Consider the following 15,963-nt stretch of genomic DNA (forward strand, 5'->3'; position numbering starts at 1 on the left):
CCAGATTTAAGCATGTTGAGGAACATGCTTTCTCTCTTTATTGAATGGTGCCATCATGATCCTAACTGCCCATCTCCAAAAATGTTTCTGGGAAAAAGACAAATGAAGCTCCACTAGACTATTTCATTTGACCATTTCATGCAAAGGACTTTGAAATATCTTTGAATGACTTAAAATGCAGAGCAAAAGGAAAGCATGCAAAGAAGGAATTGTAAAGAGCGATGTCTCCAGCATACCCCGGAAATTCAAGCAGCAGCACATATTCCAGTGTCACATTTTTCCAAAATGCTCTCAAACTGATGTGCCCTTCAGCAGCAGGTAGGGAAGTTTTTTCTAGAAAAGCACAGTTAGCACACCTGGAACTGTAGTCACACACAGGCCAGAAGTTGGCCCACACAGCCAAAAAAACAGACCAAAGTTCTATCAGTGAATTGAGTGCTCCATTTAGCTCCATAATAGCAGTGTGATAGAAAAATATGTTAAAGTCACTGTTTAGTAAAGGGTAAAATTTAACATCAGGAGGGTCTAATAAACAAACTATGCATGTGTAATGAAAGTACCAGCTATGCAAAACTTGACTCTTTCCAGTTGAATCAGTTTAACACTACCAAGTAGTTATTTCTAGATAAATAACCTTTATGCACAGGGGAGCAATGATGAACAGGAGACTCTCTACCTATTTCATCCAAGAGCTGTGTGGGGTGACTCTGCTTTTCCCCACTCTTGTAATCCATAGTGTAAGGCTTTGAATCACAAGAGGGGGGAATTTCATCATCCAGCATGTATGGAGCAAAACAGTCTCAAGGAATATAAAATTCAATCCCAGCAAAGAAACAAGTGAAACACAAAGCAAACAGCATCCAAAGCCACACCAATCAGCACTAACCGGAGTACCAGGCAGCAGTCAGTGCCAGGCTCCTCTTTCACCTGTGGAGCACAGTTAGTTAATCCTTTAGTCACAGCCCCAAAGTGTGACTCAGGAGACCCAAAGTTAATTCTGTTTTTTTTCACTGCACACTTCCTCATATGTGACAGCATTTACGGCACTTGATTTTCTTCCACATCCTGTTTCTGCTTGTTCGTAGGTGAAGGAGCCACGCTGGCTTCTCTCATCTCAAACATTCAGTTTCCAGAAGCAGAGGGGATAGATGAGCAAACACATTAAAGAAATGCTCTGAGATCCAGGATTCCTAATTACCTGGGCACCCTCTGCCCAGCCACAGGCAATGTTACAATGCACACGAGGTGAGGTTGTGCTGCTGGGCACCACACAAAATCAAGCCCTGAACACTTTCTATGCAGAAGTACAAAGACCTCCATCACACTTCTTCTGCTCCTAGAAATTGCAACATCAGCACAAGAGCGTGATACCCTCTGGCTTCTGGTTTTGGAGACACGAAGGTCACTGGGAGCAGCCTCAGCTCAACCACTGCACAGAAGAAAAGCAAACACCTGACAGTGGTGACGGGTCCTTCTTCCCACTAATTAAACAAGACCCACAAGATTGGAATGCTCTTAGGATACAGATTCCCCTTCAGCATTGTGCAGCTGACAAAAGTGCAGCGGTAATCTAATGGGTTGCAAACAAGAGATTTCTAGCACGATTTTCCCAAAAAGCTTTAATTCCAAGCAAAGTGTACAACCAAGTGAAATGAGGGGGGGAGAAAAAAGGAAAAAAATTATAGCAAGAACACTACAAATAGAAAACATGTCTCCAACATTTCCTTAGAAAGGTTAAATAATTAAAAAGAAAGTCCAGAAATTTTAAAGCACTAAAATTAGTGCCAACAACATACCACACTCAGTTTCTACTATCATAACAGCTGGTTTGAAAGTCACCAACGTTGCATTTGGTCTTACAAGATGTAGGCAGAGACTTCTAACACAGCACAGTCCAGTGTTTAATGATATGAATGGGATCTAGGTGCAATATTCTAACCAATAATTCTAACTGACTTTGGTGTGCTCTTCTGAATAATTAACACCTTTCCTGTAACATAGGAACCTTCACTGAAATAATTTTCTTTACAGTTATTCCAACCCTTAATCATCAGCCTGTGGCAGTCCAATGGTGAAGCTGACAAACTCTTCAGTATTTTACTAATTGTTAATGTTTACACACGCTAAAAGTGGAATTTGTACTGTAAGGGGAGGCACAGCTGCCAGCTGCAGTCCACAAAAGAACTGTTTAATAATACAGTCCACTTAGCAATGATAATCAAGGCCAGTGTTTTTAATTCACTCTCCCTTTCATAAATGTGAAATTACAGAATGATTGGTACCGTAACTGGAAGTTCTCCTGCATTTCATAATACATTATTGAAGGTGCTGTCAGTCATTTAACTAATATATCCTACAATTTTTCTATATATCTGTTAAATACAGCATTGAAATACCAAAATAAAAAATATAAACTGAGAAATGGGAAGTTCTTACCCGGAGGGTTTGGGACAACCTGCTGCTCTCCAGCTCATCATTTCCTGCTGCCAGGAAATGTACATAATATTTTTGTTAAGCTTTTTTCTCCAGTGAACATTTCTTGTGTAATTTAGCACAACCAATGTGGCATTGGACAACTGGAGGGAAGGTTACTTCCATCCACATGTGGACACAGCCAATAATGATGCACCCCCAAAGCATGAAAAATAGCAAGAAAAGCTTCATAGTTTATTTATAGTTTAACCTTAAGAAAATAATTTTTCTCGTAACATCATCTGCCTCACTCAGCTGCTACCTGGCAACGTGGACACAAAATAAGAGAACTTTACATAGATGAACACCCCACAAGTCAGTTGAGTTAGAAAATGGGAACATCAACAGGCTGAAAGCTGTCCCAACAAAGGGCTCCTCTAAATGCACCCTCAAGCCCAGAGCAGAGCCCTCCACAACTTGGAGCCAACAACCCCACCATTCCTGCAGAAGATCCCTGCACCGGGCAGCCAAGGCTACCAACTGGAACCTGAATCCATACCCAAAAAACTCCCCCGAAAAACAATCAACCAACAAAACCAAACAAACCCCAAGAGGGAAAGTTGCTTGCAGGATTGAGGCCAAACAATGCTACTTGGCCTGTTTGTTGACAGCTTTGCAGTCCCAACACAGATGGAAGAGCCAAACTTAGTTCTCCCCTTTCCACACCTGAGGAACTCAAAGGAAAATGTTCATTGCAATTATGCACATAGTGCTCTTTACATCAGGAGAAGCCATGAATGTTTAAGACTTCCTCTTTCGGGAGCACAAAGCTTTAGATCAGAAAAAAACAAGTTGTGTGGCTTTTCCTCAAAAGGTTATTTAATCTCCGCTTCTTCCTCGTCTTCAAGAGCATCTACGTGTTTATATTGTTTCCAGGCCTTTAAATTACATTGTTTGAGAATGGCTCCTAGTTGATTCCCGGGCCCCACTTCATACGTGTAAGGAAATTCTGTTCCTTGCTTTCTTTCGTACACTGAGTGCATGGTCTGCTCCCACAGAACAGGTGACACCACCTGCTTCACTAACAGCTTCTGAATGTGCTTTGAGTGCATGTACTTTTTGCCATCAACATTGGAATACACACAGAGCAGTGGTTTCTGAATCTCAATCGATTTTAGGACTTCAGCCAGTGGCTCTACTGCTGGTTCCATAAGTCTGGTATGAAAAGCCCCACTGACTGGAAGCATTTTTGCACGTTTAAAATAGTATTTTCGGGCATTCTCCTGCAAAAACTCCAAAGCCTATAAAAGAGAGAGAGAAGTGAGTCTTGCACAGCAAAGGTTTTCTCAGTCACCCCACAAGAATCACCTCATCGGACTTACTGTGATAAAGGGATTCCTTTCCCTACCCAGCAACTGAACACATGCTGGGAAAAAAGCCCCACAGAGCAAATACTTTTGCTGGACAAACTAAGGCCGTATGTAACACCCACACAGAGTGCAAAGTAAAAGTTTTTAAAAAGTGAAATGCTCAGTTCAACTGAAGGAATAGTTATTCTGAAGCAATACCTGTAAGTGTCCTGCAATGACTCTGCTGTCTGGAAACAAATAGTTTGAAACTGTGCACACGGGGTTCTCTATACCCAGCGATTCACAGTATTTACGGGCTTCCAGGCAGGCAAATTTGTAATTTGCCTCTCGCCGACCGACAACCGAGAGCATTCCACTGGGGACAGCTTCCGACGCCTTTTGCATGGCTTCGGCGCGCACTTTCACCGCGTACAGCGCTACGGAGAGAAACAGAGATGCTGCGTAAATGTGAGCGCGGGCACCTGCGCGCAAGAAAGGGCAGTTGTTCACTCTCGTGAAACGTCAATGCTTTTAATGCCGTATTACACGTTAAAGCGAACAGTGGAAGTAAAAAGTAAATTTTGTCTTCTAATTAAAAATTACAGCGGGAAGGACACAGTGATAACAGGCAATGCTTTGGAAACAGCACGGGCCCGGGCTGGGAGATCCTAGCAGCGAGCTCCGCACGTCCCCCAGGCACCTTCGGCAAAGCCCAGGGCTCCAGCGAAGACCAGCGCCGCGAACTCCCCCACGCTGTAGCCGGCGGCCGCCACGCAGCGCTCCACCACCTGCGGGGACACAGAGCCGAGCGGCGCCTCAGCCGCACCGCGGGGCAGGCCCGAGGCGCCGCCGCCCCGACCCCCACCCGGCCCCGCCGCGGCCCCTCACTTCAGGCTGCAGGTGGTTGAGCTTCTCCACGGCGGCCAGGGAGGCGACGAACACGGCGGGCTGGCAGTGCTGGGTGCGGTCCAGCGCGTCCCGCGGCCCCTCCAGGCAGAGGGAGAGCAGGTCGTAGCCCAGCACCTTCTCGGCCAGGCGGTACATGTCCCGCACGCCGGGGTACCGCTGCAGCCCGCGGCACATCCCCACGAACTGGCTGCCCTGCCCAGGGAAGAGCAGCACCGTGCCCTCCCGGGGGCATCGCCACTCCCGCCTCGCCGCCGCCGCGTCCGGCTCCTCGGCCTCCACCGAAGTCTGCAGGAGGTCGCTCAGGGTCGCCGCCCGGTCCCCAGCGCCGGGGCGGGAGCTGCCCCACCGCCGCGCAGCGCCGCGGAGGCCGCCGCGCCCGCTGCAGCCACCAAGCCGCCATGGCGCCGCGGCCCAGCCGCCCATGGCCGCCGCCCGGGAACGGGCGTTGCCACGGGAACGGGGCGGCCCCCGCCGGCAGCCGCTGCCGGGCCGGGCGCCGGCAGAGGGGACGGGAAGGGAGGGAGGGAGGGAGGGAACGAGAGAGGCCGCTCGGGCCGCCCCGGCGCTCGCCGCCCTCAGCCCCGCGCACCGCCCTGGGCCCGGCCCGCGCCAGGCGCCTGCACCCGCCCAGTGCCGAGAGCCCGCCCCGGGGCGGGGGAGCCCGCGCGGTCCCGGGGGCGGCGCTTCGCTCCCCCGGCAGAGCAGGCGCTACCGGCGGCAGCAGCAGCGCGGGAGAGGAGGAGAAGAAGGAGGTAACGCTGGCGCTGCCCGCGGCACGGCTCGGGATGGGACGGGAAGGGGAGCCCGAGGGGCGGCGCAGCCCCGCAGCGGGGCCCGGCTGCCTCGCCGGAGGGGCCGCCTGACCCCGCCCCAGCCCCCGCGCGGGTCCCGGCCCCTCCGCAGCGCTGCCGCCGCCGGGACCCCGCCGCGCCCCGGGCGCCCTCGGCTCCCCCGCGGGTTGGCGGAGCGCGTTGAGGGGGGCGATCCCGCTCCCTGCTGCCGGCGACAGGCCCGTGCTGGCCAGCCGGATCCCCCGGGCGGGACGGGACCTGCGGCGCTGGATGGAGGCGGGCGGGGCGGCTCACGGGCAGAGAGGACTTGGGCAAACACTCACGACTCTTCCGTGCAGGCGTTTAGCATGGAAAGTGCTTTAAAAAAAAAAAAAAAAAAGGAACCAAGCTAGGCAGTTTATTCTTAATTTTCGTCCGGCACACGAGTTTTTCAGTGGTTCACAGCTGTGCGCGCACAGCAGAAAGGCAGAACCCTTCCTCTGCTCTCACGGGGACCGGCGGCTCTGCCGCGCACACGGGGCACATTCGCTCTCCCCAGTCGGGAGAAGTTTTCACGCTGCTGTTTTACTAAAGGTATCTTCCTTCAGTGTCGCTGAGGAACATTTTTTCATTCAGGGTGAAAGAAAGGGCTTTGGTTTTAACTCTGAGTTTTCGAGTGATGCTGATAAAGCAGCCCAAAATGCACTGTGATCTAATTTGAGCGTTCAACGGTCAGATTATTTTTTACGAAGTGAAAGTTGCCGTGCCGGAGTTGCAACTGTGTAACGAGTTTGCACGAAGTAAGGTTATGAAACAGTATCAAGCATTGAGTCGGAGCAGCTCAGTAAAAGACACCGTGTAAGTACAACTCGGGAGAAGGAAAATGTGTCACAACAGCAAGAAATTACGTTGACTTTTTATTTGGGCCAATTCGAAAGGATCACGGTGAGCAGGTTTTCCTCAGTTTTCTATTCTCTGTGTTATTTTGTAAGATGATTTCTTCCATTTTTGTCAGCCTCCAGGTAAAATACCTGGAAAAGCCAGTGACCTTCTCAAATTAGCTGAAATATATGGGCAGTAACATAGGAGATATATGACAGCCCGTGGCTGCCTCTACCTGTAACATAAGTGTCAACGAGAAGAGACTGAGCAGTAAATGGCAAATTATCCTAGCAAAGATCTTGCTTCAGTATGCATTTCAGTTCCCTGCATGTGAATAAATCAGATTTATTTGCACAACTTGTGCTCTGCCACTTCGAAAGAAGTGTAACCTGGGCAGTGAGATTTTTTGTTTCCATCTGTACACCTTGCATTAAAGTCTTCAATAAATACCATAGTTTTATTTTTAATTCTAAACATATATTATAAACATATGTTATACACTTATTATTTATTTATATTCTATAACATTTATTGTTTGAAGTGTCTCTATTACTTGAGATTAGATAGCAAAGATAAGCCTGCCTTTTTTTTTGTGGTAGCCGTATTCTTTGTCAGAGACTGTGACATAAATTTGATTTTAGTGTTGCAGCTTCCCAGGAATTAAAACCACAACATACATAAATAGTTTATCAATATAAATTATGTTATCTTTAATTTTTCAGACAGCTGTCTTGGGAAGAAGCCTTTTTCCTGGGCAAAATTTGCATGCTGCCCCTCAGACCTGGGCAGAGCCTTATCTGCCCTCAAAAAAATGTATGGTAGAGGGTGAGAGGGAGAGTATGTGTCTTGGGGTCCATGGTATGGTCCCAGCTTTGTCAGTCCATCTCCAAACAGTGGGCACTGGGAACACCAGGGCTTTGACGGTGATTTAGCCCTGCTGGGAGATTTTCCTTTGTGTTTTTAATGCGATTTTTAAGCCCCATGTGATTGGATAGCCAGCCCCAAGCTGCACAAGAATGGAACTAGTCAGAAGTTTTATCAGCACAGAGGTATAAAAAAATGGGATGAAAGCAATTCTCCTACCTTCCTTCTTCCTGCTGACAGAGTGCTCCAAGGAGGGAAAGGCATCTGTCTTTCAGAGACCTTCTCAAGGCAAAGAAGTGTTTTAGTTCATTTTTCATCAGGCTGAAGCAACCCAGCTGCTCTGTCATGATATATCTAATCCCACCTACAGATCATCCCATCCCTTTCTTTGGGTGCACAGTGGTTGTTCCAGAAAGAGGACACAGAATGTTTCTGTTTGTTTTTTCTTCATGTTATGCCACCATAGAAAAACAACAGAGAGAAGCCTATTAGGCAGCAAGTTTAACTATTGGGGTTTTTTCCCCCCTTTATTTCTCCTTTTACTTTATGTAGCTGGAACCAACTTTAGGTACGTTTTGAATACCTAGAAAAATTAATCTAACATATATGTCAAAGCAAAGTGGCCTAGTGCAGCACTGCTGAAACTGCCTGAAGTCACACTAGGGCTAAGCAGAAAAGGGGCAGCACGATGAAGAATATGTTGCAGGGCAGAAATAAGAAGTGGAAAAGAAGTAAACAAGTTAAGTGTGTGTGAGAAGAAAATATTTCCCGCCTTGGTGGTCCTTAGAGGCAGATATCTGCTGGGTACGCTGCAAATATCATCCACACACATCCAGCATTCTTCAGTATGAAAATGAGGGTGCAAGAACATTGTGCAACTCGCCCTGGAGCTGGGATGTGATTGGGAAAGTAGTTATTATTTCTAGGTTGAGTAATACTGCTGCAGCCAGTGGGGCTGTGTTAGCAAGTCTGTGTTAAGTTCTCACCAATTCATTTCAGATCATCAGCTACACACTGAAAGGAAGGCAGGGCTGATGAACCTCTGTGGTTACATTACTTTTAGAAAATGTACAAGGTGTTCTGTAAACATTGCACAGCTCTTGTAGTGCACAGGTAAGCAAAGACTGCAGCACTGGCCACTGCACAGACTCTCCAGTGCATCCTTGCCTTTTACTCATTCTCTTGCTAAACACCTACATCAGGTAACCAGAGACAGACACACGTGGCTTCTTCCATAATCAGCTAATGCTGTTTTCTGAGTTACCTATGCTTTTAATGGAAAATTGATACTAGTATTTAATTTCTTGGGAATGGAAACACAGGAACTCCCACTGCTGATGGACAGCTGTGGTCTTGCTGCCAGCACATCTTGCTGCATGGTTTTGTTCCTCTTTCTCCTTGCAAGACAGAGTGTTTTGCCATGCTTGGGAAATCCTGAGAGATGCTATTGGAAAACACAGCACATAATTAATTAGTAGTAACAGTAGTTAGAAGACTGGGACACCAACATTCAATTCCAGCCAGTATGTTCAATCTCGTCATTTCCATTTCCTCCCCTTCGCTGTGCCTGAGTGGCTTCACTTCTCTCATTTCTTTGCTTTGTGCCTTCCCTGTTTCTATTTGCCTGCCTGGTTTTCTTTCTCTGAAGAATTATTTCAGTATTCTTCCTCCAACATACATCATTTATTCACTAATGACTGCAGCAGAGCAGTATTGTTTCAATTTTATAGTATTTAGCACTTTCAGCTTACAGAACGCTTTCAGACTTTCTTCCCTGGGGGGAAGCTGACAGAACCCTTGACAAAGTCCAGCTGCTGACTGCTGCAATGAAACTACCCTTATATTGTTAACATCCAAATAAAGGATTAAGCCCTTTGGGTTCTTGCTTACCACTTTTGAAAAATACTATTTGGCAGCCATGCTGGAGTTGCACATATAACAGCACATGTGGAGAGCTAATCCTGGCCTCTCTGTAGGCAAAGCAAAAGGGTTAAAAATTAGTGAGATCTTATTAACTTTAAATTTCTAACTTAACCTTTGGGAATTACTCATCTGAAGGCAGCCAAAGAGAATCATTGTACTCGGAGCTCTTGTTCCCATCACACCTTGTTGCTCCTGCACATGGCAATTGCTTCACATCCCAGTAAAAGCAGAGCCTTTCATGCTGTCAGTGGGGATGACAAGTAGTGCACACAGCAGCTGACAGCCTTCTTCCTGGGAAATAACAGCACAGATCTAAGTGCAGGAGAACAGGGGTACTCTTCTGCTCCATTTAAGATGCTTCCTTGTGAGTAGAATCCCCTAGGCAGGAAGTATGGCAGCAATGAGCCCAGCAGATGTTTTCCTCCCTCCCTTGTCCATCCTCCACCCAAGACCTAACTGATCCTATCACAGCAGAGTACCACATTGTTCTCTCTTTTCTCCTCCCCAGCCTCAGTTCTGAATTCTTCCCTGATTAGCTTTTTTTCACCCATTCAGTCTTGTTCTGTTTTTGACCTTGACTTGTGTCTCTTTGATGGCTGTCTGCTGCCTTTTTTGTGTGTATTTCTATTCATTGCTGACTTCCCCCCAAGCCCAAAGCCCAGGCCTGCCTGCCCTTTCTTGTTTACTCCTATCAACCTTTCTCATCCTGAGTGCCTTACCAGTCCATCCATGCTCAGTTTGCCTTCAAAACTCTGCTCTGCTTCTATCACCACTATTTCTCTCAATCCCATGCAAACGGCATTGTGGTCCCAGTCACTGAAATCTCACATTAAACCTGTGTGGCTGAATGGGCAGAGCCCTGAGTGCAGGGACAAAAACCATAATGTAAGAGCTCCCTTGCTGCCCGAGCTCACCCTGATCTCCAAACAGAAATTCACTGGGTCAGAGCTGTGACAATGAAACGTCATCTGTGCCATTTCCTATCGGTTTAAGCACATCTGTCACAAGTAGGATTTCCTCTTCCCCACTCCCTGCCTCCTCATCCCAGCAGTCATGATTATAGCAATAGAAGCTTTGAAATCCAGGGAAAGACAACAGGTAAGACAATATCAATATGGCACTTTTCTCTGACAAGCCTCTGAAATGCTCATTGATCTAAAACTTTCTTTTCTCCACTGGGCCTTCTGTAGTTGCTCTTTCCCCACTGCTGCAATCATTCTTAACATAATCTCTCTCCTGCGTAACAGATGAACAGGAATTGGGTGTATTTGCTTACTGTATATTTGAAAAAAACATCTTTCAGTTCTGCCCTTTTTTTTATTGTAGCTCTAATGTTTACATTTTAGTAAACTAAGCACAGCTCTTCTGTAGCATTTGGCTTTTGGCCAGAAAATCTGCAATGAAGCTTTTTCCTCCTTCCTTGCTTGCTGGGTTGCCTGCTGCCTGTACCCTAACTAAAGCAGCATGGCCTAGCAGCAAGGCATTACTTAGCCCTACTTGTGTAGGCAAATTTAATGGGCTTGGCAGATACAATTGCTGCAAGTGATTGAATGCTTCATGAAGGAGCCAAAGGTGTCCTCCCCATGTATCCAGATCGCCTTCCCTGTTGAGCAAAACATCGTTTAAGTACTTACTTCCCATTGTCCTCCCTGGTGTTTGTTTTCCATGTCAGCTTCTCAAGTGTCTGCTGCTGATTCTCATCCCTCTGACTCCCACTGAGCATCCTGCAGACAACACATCCCATTATTTTGCCTGAGCACAGGAAAGCACATGCTCTTTTCTTCCTTGGCTCTGCCATTTCATTGAGGGCTTTTTGGTGAATACAGAAATACACACTTCTTACTGCATTTATTTATTTTCCAAGTGCAGTTGATATACTATCAAACTGCTTTATTCCTCTGGCATACTTACGGGTGAGGATATTTCTGTAGGTAAAATTCAGTATTCTTAGTGCACTCAGCTGAGAGGGAAGTTAAAGGCCCCACTTCCCACTGGCTTCCCCATTCCCCAGGGACAGAGTCCTTTACAGGCGTATTGGTACAAGATCCTTTAATTTCAGCTGCAGTGTCTCTCAGTGACAAGACGAGGCTGTGGATCAGATCTGACATGCATATTTTTAAAATCTGTTAAAAATGGCAACTTTTGCAGTTGCTTTTTAAAATGTCTCTGCCAATGTTTGGTTTTGTTTCAGGTTCACTGTCTCAATGGAAGTACCAGCCTGGGCCCCAGCAGTAGGTTTTACACTCCTGCCCCATGCAGGAGGACTTTTAGGAAGCAGTATAACCAAAAGAGAAATCCCAACATGGTATGAAACTCTACAGAAGCCATCCTGGTGTCCACCTAACTGGGTGTTTGCTCCTGTTTGGGGAACTCTCTATACAACTATGGGGTATGTTTTTCACATTGTATTAAGGCACTTATCTGATCTCAAAGTTGCTTTTTGTATAATGCTAGACTAGAGAACTATGACTGTACTCCTGTGGCTGTATGTTTGTAAGAAACTGTGTCAAGCTGCCTGTTTATCAGGTAAAAACATGTTTTGGGAGTTGTGTGTGGGTTTGATAGGACATTTTGTATGCGGTATCCACATCAAAAGCAGGAGCTTGAAAAGCCATTAATTTGCTTTCCTCATTCATTCTGAGGGGAAGACCTGCCAAGCTGGAAATAGTGGAGCAAGGCAGCATTGGGATTTCTTCTAAGTATGTCCTACAGTAATTTTAGGAAAATTTAAAAAGGGGGGGGAGGGGAGGGGAAATTAGGAAAGAACTGTTGTAACAGAGCTCAATAATGCAGTGGATGAAACTGAATGCTAGATTGGCACGCCCACATTCTCTCATTTTGGTTTCATTTTCTTTCCAGAAAAGCTTTGTAATTTTTATAGCCTCATGTCCTGTCCCTCTCCACCAGTATTCTCTTTCCTTTCTCCTCATACAGACTGCACTTTTTAACTTATTTAAGTGGAATACTTGTGTATTTCAAGAGTTAGCATTTCAATGAGATCATTACTGGCTTGTGAATACAAACATGCCTTTTATCAAGGAGAAAAGAGCTGGGTGGCTTTTCCAGCTTCCTTCAAGTTGATTGCAAAATCTGTAACCCTGTGTCTGGATTCCTCATCACAAATTTGGGTAACAGGTTAAATACCTTTAAAAAGTCCAAATTGTGACAGCTTATCAGTTATTTTGGTAACAGCAGAATCAGTTTATCTGAACCTGGATGGTCTTGGTTGTGTATTATACATCCAGCCCAGTGAAAAGATCATACTTAGTACCAGCCTTTTCTTCTCTAATCCGTCATGCACACATTCCTTGAATGACCAAGACATTTCATTCCTCCAGAATCTCTTGAATATATGGAAAGCAACAAATAAATCAAAGCAAGATTTAATAAGCTTACCTTCCTTTCTTGACACTTAGCTTCCTAGACTTGTACATCATGGTCTTGGTCTGAAGTTGAAGTGAGATGTATGAACAAGTGCAAGTCCACACTGTGCTTTAGAAATCACTTAGGAAACTGAAGTTTCTAATGCTTACCCTGCCCCAACTTTCTTTTGTTTTCATTATTCTCTGCAATTAAACTGCCAAAATAGCAAAGCTGCATTGTTCAGTCCCTGTGAAAGTAATGAAAGTGACTAAAGGGTTCTTCCTGCTCCCCATACTCAACTGTGCTTTGGGATCCCACTCAATGCCATTCATTTCATCCACTTAAAAACTGGGGTTTATTTTTTTTTTTAAATCTTTAAAGCACCATGTCCCAGTACCAAAACAAAGTTTCTTCACTATTTGTATCTCTTAGACTTGTTTCCATTTCAACATGGCATTCTCTTTTAAGACTGAAATGCTGTAGGTTATCTGCTTCTATGCACTTAGAAGTGAGAACTCTGGCATGACTGGGAATTTTTCTCTCTCCATGTTGTTATCCAGAGCAGCTGATCAAGCCTGCGCTGTCAGTTACTCTGCCAAGTTGTGCCTGGATATCTAGATTTTCCAAATTAATCTAGACCCTAGCACTGAAGTTATTTCATTTGATCAAGAATGTGTGGTAGCTTTAAGCAGTGTAGTGAATGACACTTCACCTTTGCTTTCTGCAGATACGGCTCCTACCTGGTGTGGGAGGAACTGGGGGGCTTCAACGAAAAGTCAGTGGTTCCTCTGGGTCTGTATGCAGGAAACCTGGCATTAAACTGGGCATGGACCCCAATATTTTTTGGAGCTCACAAAATGGGATGGGTAAGTGGAAAACTAAGTTTCTGAACCAAAGGCTGCTACATTAACAAGTTATTAGCGTGAAAGGTTTGTGTCATAATCTTTTCTCCCTGAAAATGGGTCTGAATACAGAATATGGCTTGCAGAAATTTTCTAGAATTCTCTTTAATGCATGCCAGCAGCCACCTGAGAGAACTTACAGATCTAGACCATCCTTAAATGGATAGATTTCAAACAGCTCTTTTCTGCCAGCTTTTGGTAAGAGCTTTGTGTGACCAGAAAACGTAAAGATGTATGCCTTACTGCAATTCCTAGATCTCTCTGGCAAACAGCAGTGATAAGCAGCTTATTGTAACATTATTCAGGTGATCAACACCCTGATTAGAAAAGACTAATTTTCTGCAGTTCTCTGAAGAGAAACTGCTTGTCTCAAAATGAAGAATTGGTAATAAAAAAATTAAAATATTTGCCTGGTTCTCTAGCTGCACATGCAATGCTGTAAGAAAGACTGCAGTCCATCACAGATTCATTCACACCTGATCTCTTCAGGCAACATGAACAAACTGGACAAATCTGCTTGCTCCAAGTCACACTGGGAAGTGTCTCACTGCCCACTAAAGAGGGTAGGGGTGAGAGAGACTTCATTCTCCCTCTCTGCTCCCAGCTGTAATGCCCTTTCTTGTACTTGCATTGTTTTATGACTTGAAGTGGTTTGTAACTCAGCTGAAGTCTATCATCTTTTTCTGCTGGCTGGTTTTCTGAGAAGGATTTAACTCCTAGATGGATAGAACAGGTGCCAGAGCTAGGTGGAAAGTGACACGCAGACTGTGGAGTCAAGGAAATGCAACAAGTAAAAACAACACTAACCACCTTCTGTGTTTCAGGGGTTGGTGACTCTCCTGCTTACAACTGGTACAGCAACAGCTACGGCTGCTTCCTGGTATAACATCAACAAAACAGCAGCGTATTTGATGGTTCCTTATTTAGCTTGGCTAAGCTTGGCTTCTGCACTCAATTATCGGATCTGGAAGGACAATCGCAACAAGAAAAAACCTGAATAAGCAGTTTTCAGCCAAAACCACTTTTTTCCCACAATAATTTTTTATATAAAGTTATGGCCTTATTTTATTTTTAGCTGAACTACTTCTACCGTTAATTTTCTAATTACAAGGTGACAAAACAAATAGACCTTTATTAGGCAAGCCACAAAGGGGTGTATGCCTAACTGGGTTTTATAGTAAACTAAAAGAAAGTCTCGATTGCAAAGTGATTAAGTGCCATATTACAGCATTGTATGTTACACAACAGCAGCATTTTAACTGTTACCAGAAGAAAGCAGGAACTCAAACTTCCTTATGTTCAGAGGAAGAAATCCAGCCACACACTAACAGAGTTTCCAGAAAGGTGTTCCTGACAGTGACAGGTGTGATTGTAGCCTGAATCTTTGATGTTTACCACTAGGCACAGTGCTTTTGTGCTATGATATGTCCCACTACATCCACCAGATATTTGTCTTCTGGTCATTGTACTATGGAAACGTTTTAAGACAAGCTCTTTTTAACAGTTTGTGCCTTCCCACTTTGAAGGGCTGTACACACATTCAGCTAAATGCATTAAACTACATGTAAACTTTCTAACCTTGTTCCTTGCTGGTATCATTATTAATTTGTTTTGAGCAGAAAAACACTGAAGGCAGCAGGATGCTACAGCCTCAAGGACAGCCCCTTCATCTCTTCTCCTCACCTTTGCAATGGCCAAGACAAACCAGGAAATTCAGAGCACCTGTAAAGAAACTGTGAGAACCCAGTCACAACATCTCTTTAATCGAATTTACATAAACAGTCCAAAGCTGTTTGGGTTCCCCTGAGCAGGAGGCCAGTACAGTGCGAGCATCACTTCTGGCTGTGCAATCCTGCTCTCCCTTCTGCCCCACCTGCACAGACTGGATTTTCCTTAGATTATTTCTCCAGCCTATGCTCCAGTCACTGGATCAAAGCAGGTTTCTGCAGACCAGCCTGATACAGCCTCAAATATTCCTCTATATTCCTGATAATGAGGGATAACGCGCTGCACGTTTGCGAAGTTTGACGCAAGGTTTAGAACACTTACACAATTTTTAAACTGTACTTTCCTCTCAAGCATATCCTAATTTCTGCAAACTAGCTTAAATAATTACTACCCATAGAATATATGACAGCAGAATTTTTTGCAACTTGCACAGAAAATTGTTAAATTTCAGCCAAGTGACCCTGATTTGACGAAAGATTAGGCACGATTTGTTTCAAATGGACACCCCACTGCCAAATACCTCTCTCTTAGGCCATAAACTTTGAAGTCCAAAGGCTGTTTGGGCTTCTAGAAGAGTTTTCAAAATCCCTTTCATTCCTTCAGGCTTCTGCATTCCTGTGCTGCTCTAAACATTGCCTCCTGCTCACTTCCTCAAAAATCTGGTTTCTTTAAGGGGCAGGCTAAGGATGACAGCCAGCAGTACAAGGTTCCTAAATACTGTGGGGTTTGTTTCTCTCTTTTTAAATAAGAAAAATAGGACGATCCATAAAATATTTAGTCTCATTAACCCCATAGTTCATTGCACTGAAATACCCTATTACTATTATAATATTATTTCCCACCCACCAGAACTTTTTAGAT

At 45.0% G+C, this 15,963-nt stretch overlaps 2 protein-coding genes across 3 annotated transcripts; one reads left to right on the plus strand and one right to left on the minus strand.

The window, feature by feature from the left end:
* On the minus strand, positions 1 to 5,144 carry MCAT (malonyl-CoA-acyl carrier protein transacylase). The gene is made up of 4 exons (XM_039571445.1): positions 4,650 to 5,144; positions 4,462 to 4,549; positions 3,981 to 4,198; positions 1 to 3,713 (listed from the first exon to the last, which is right to left on the minus strand). Exons 1-4 carry the CDS (start codon positions 5,091 to 5,093, stop codon positions 3,288 to 3,290), a joined length of 1,176 nt encoding a protein of 391 aa, XP_039427379.1. The 5' UTR covers positions 5,094 to 5,144; the 3' UTR covers positions 1 to 3,287.
* A 171-nt stretch (positions 5,145 to 5,315) lies between these two features.
* Positions 5,316 to 14,951, plus strand: TSPO (translocator protein). 2 transcript variants are annotated; one of them, XM_039571446.1, is made up of 4 exons: positions 5,316 to 5,422; positions 11,301 to 11,498; positions 13,200 to 13,338; positions 14,199 to 14,584. In XM_039571446.1, exons 2-4 carry the CDS (start codon positions 11,314 to 11,316, stop codon positions 14,373 to 14,375), a joined length of 501 nt encoding a protein of 166 aa, XP_039427380.1. In that variant the 5' UTR covers positions 5,316 to 5,422; positions 11,301 to 11,313; the 3' UTR covers positions 14,376 to 14,584. The 2 variants fall into 2 exon arrangements, with proteins under 2 accessions (XP_039427380.1, XP_010408572.2); XM_010410270.4 differs by lacking the exon at positions 5,316 to 5,422 and adding an exon at positions 5,895 to 6,298 and having other exon boundaries at positions 14,199 to 14,951.
* The last annotated feature ends 1,012 nt before the right edge of the window (positions 14,952 to 15,963 follow it).

The sequence above is a fragment of the Corvus cornix genome, chromosome 1A, assembly GCF_000738735.6.
Source record: "Corvus cornix cornix isolate S_Up_H32 chromosome 1A, ASM73873v5, whole genome shotgun sequence".
NCBI lineage: Eukaryota > Metazoa > Chordata > Aves > Passeriformes > Corvidae > Corvus > Corvus cornix.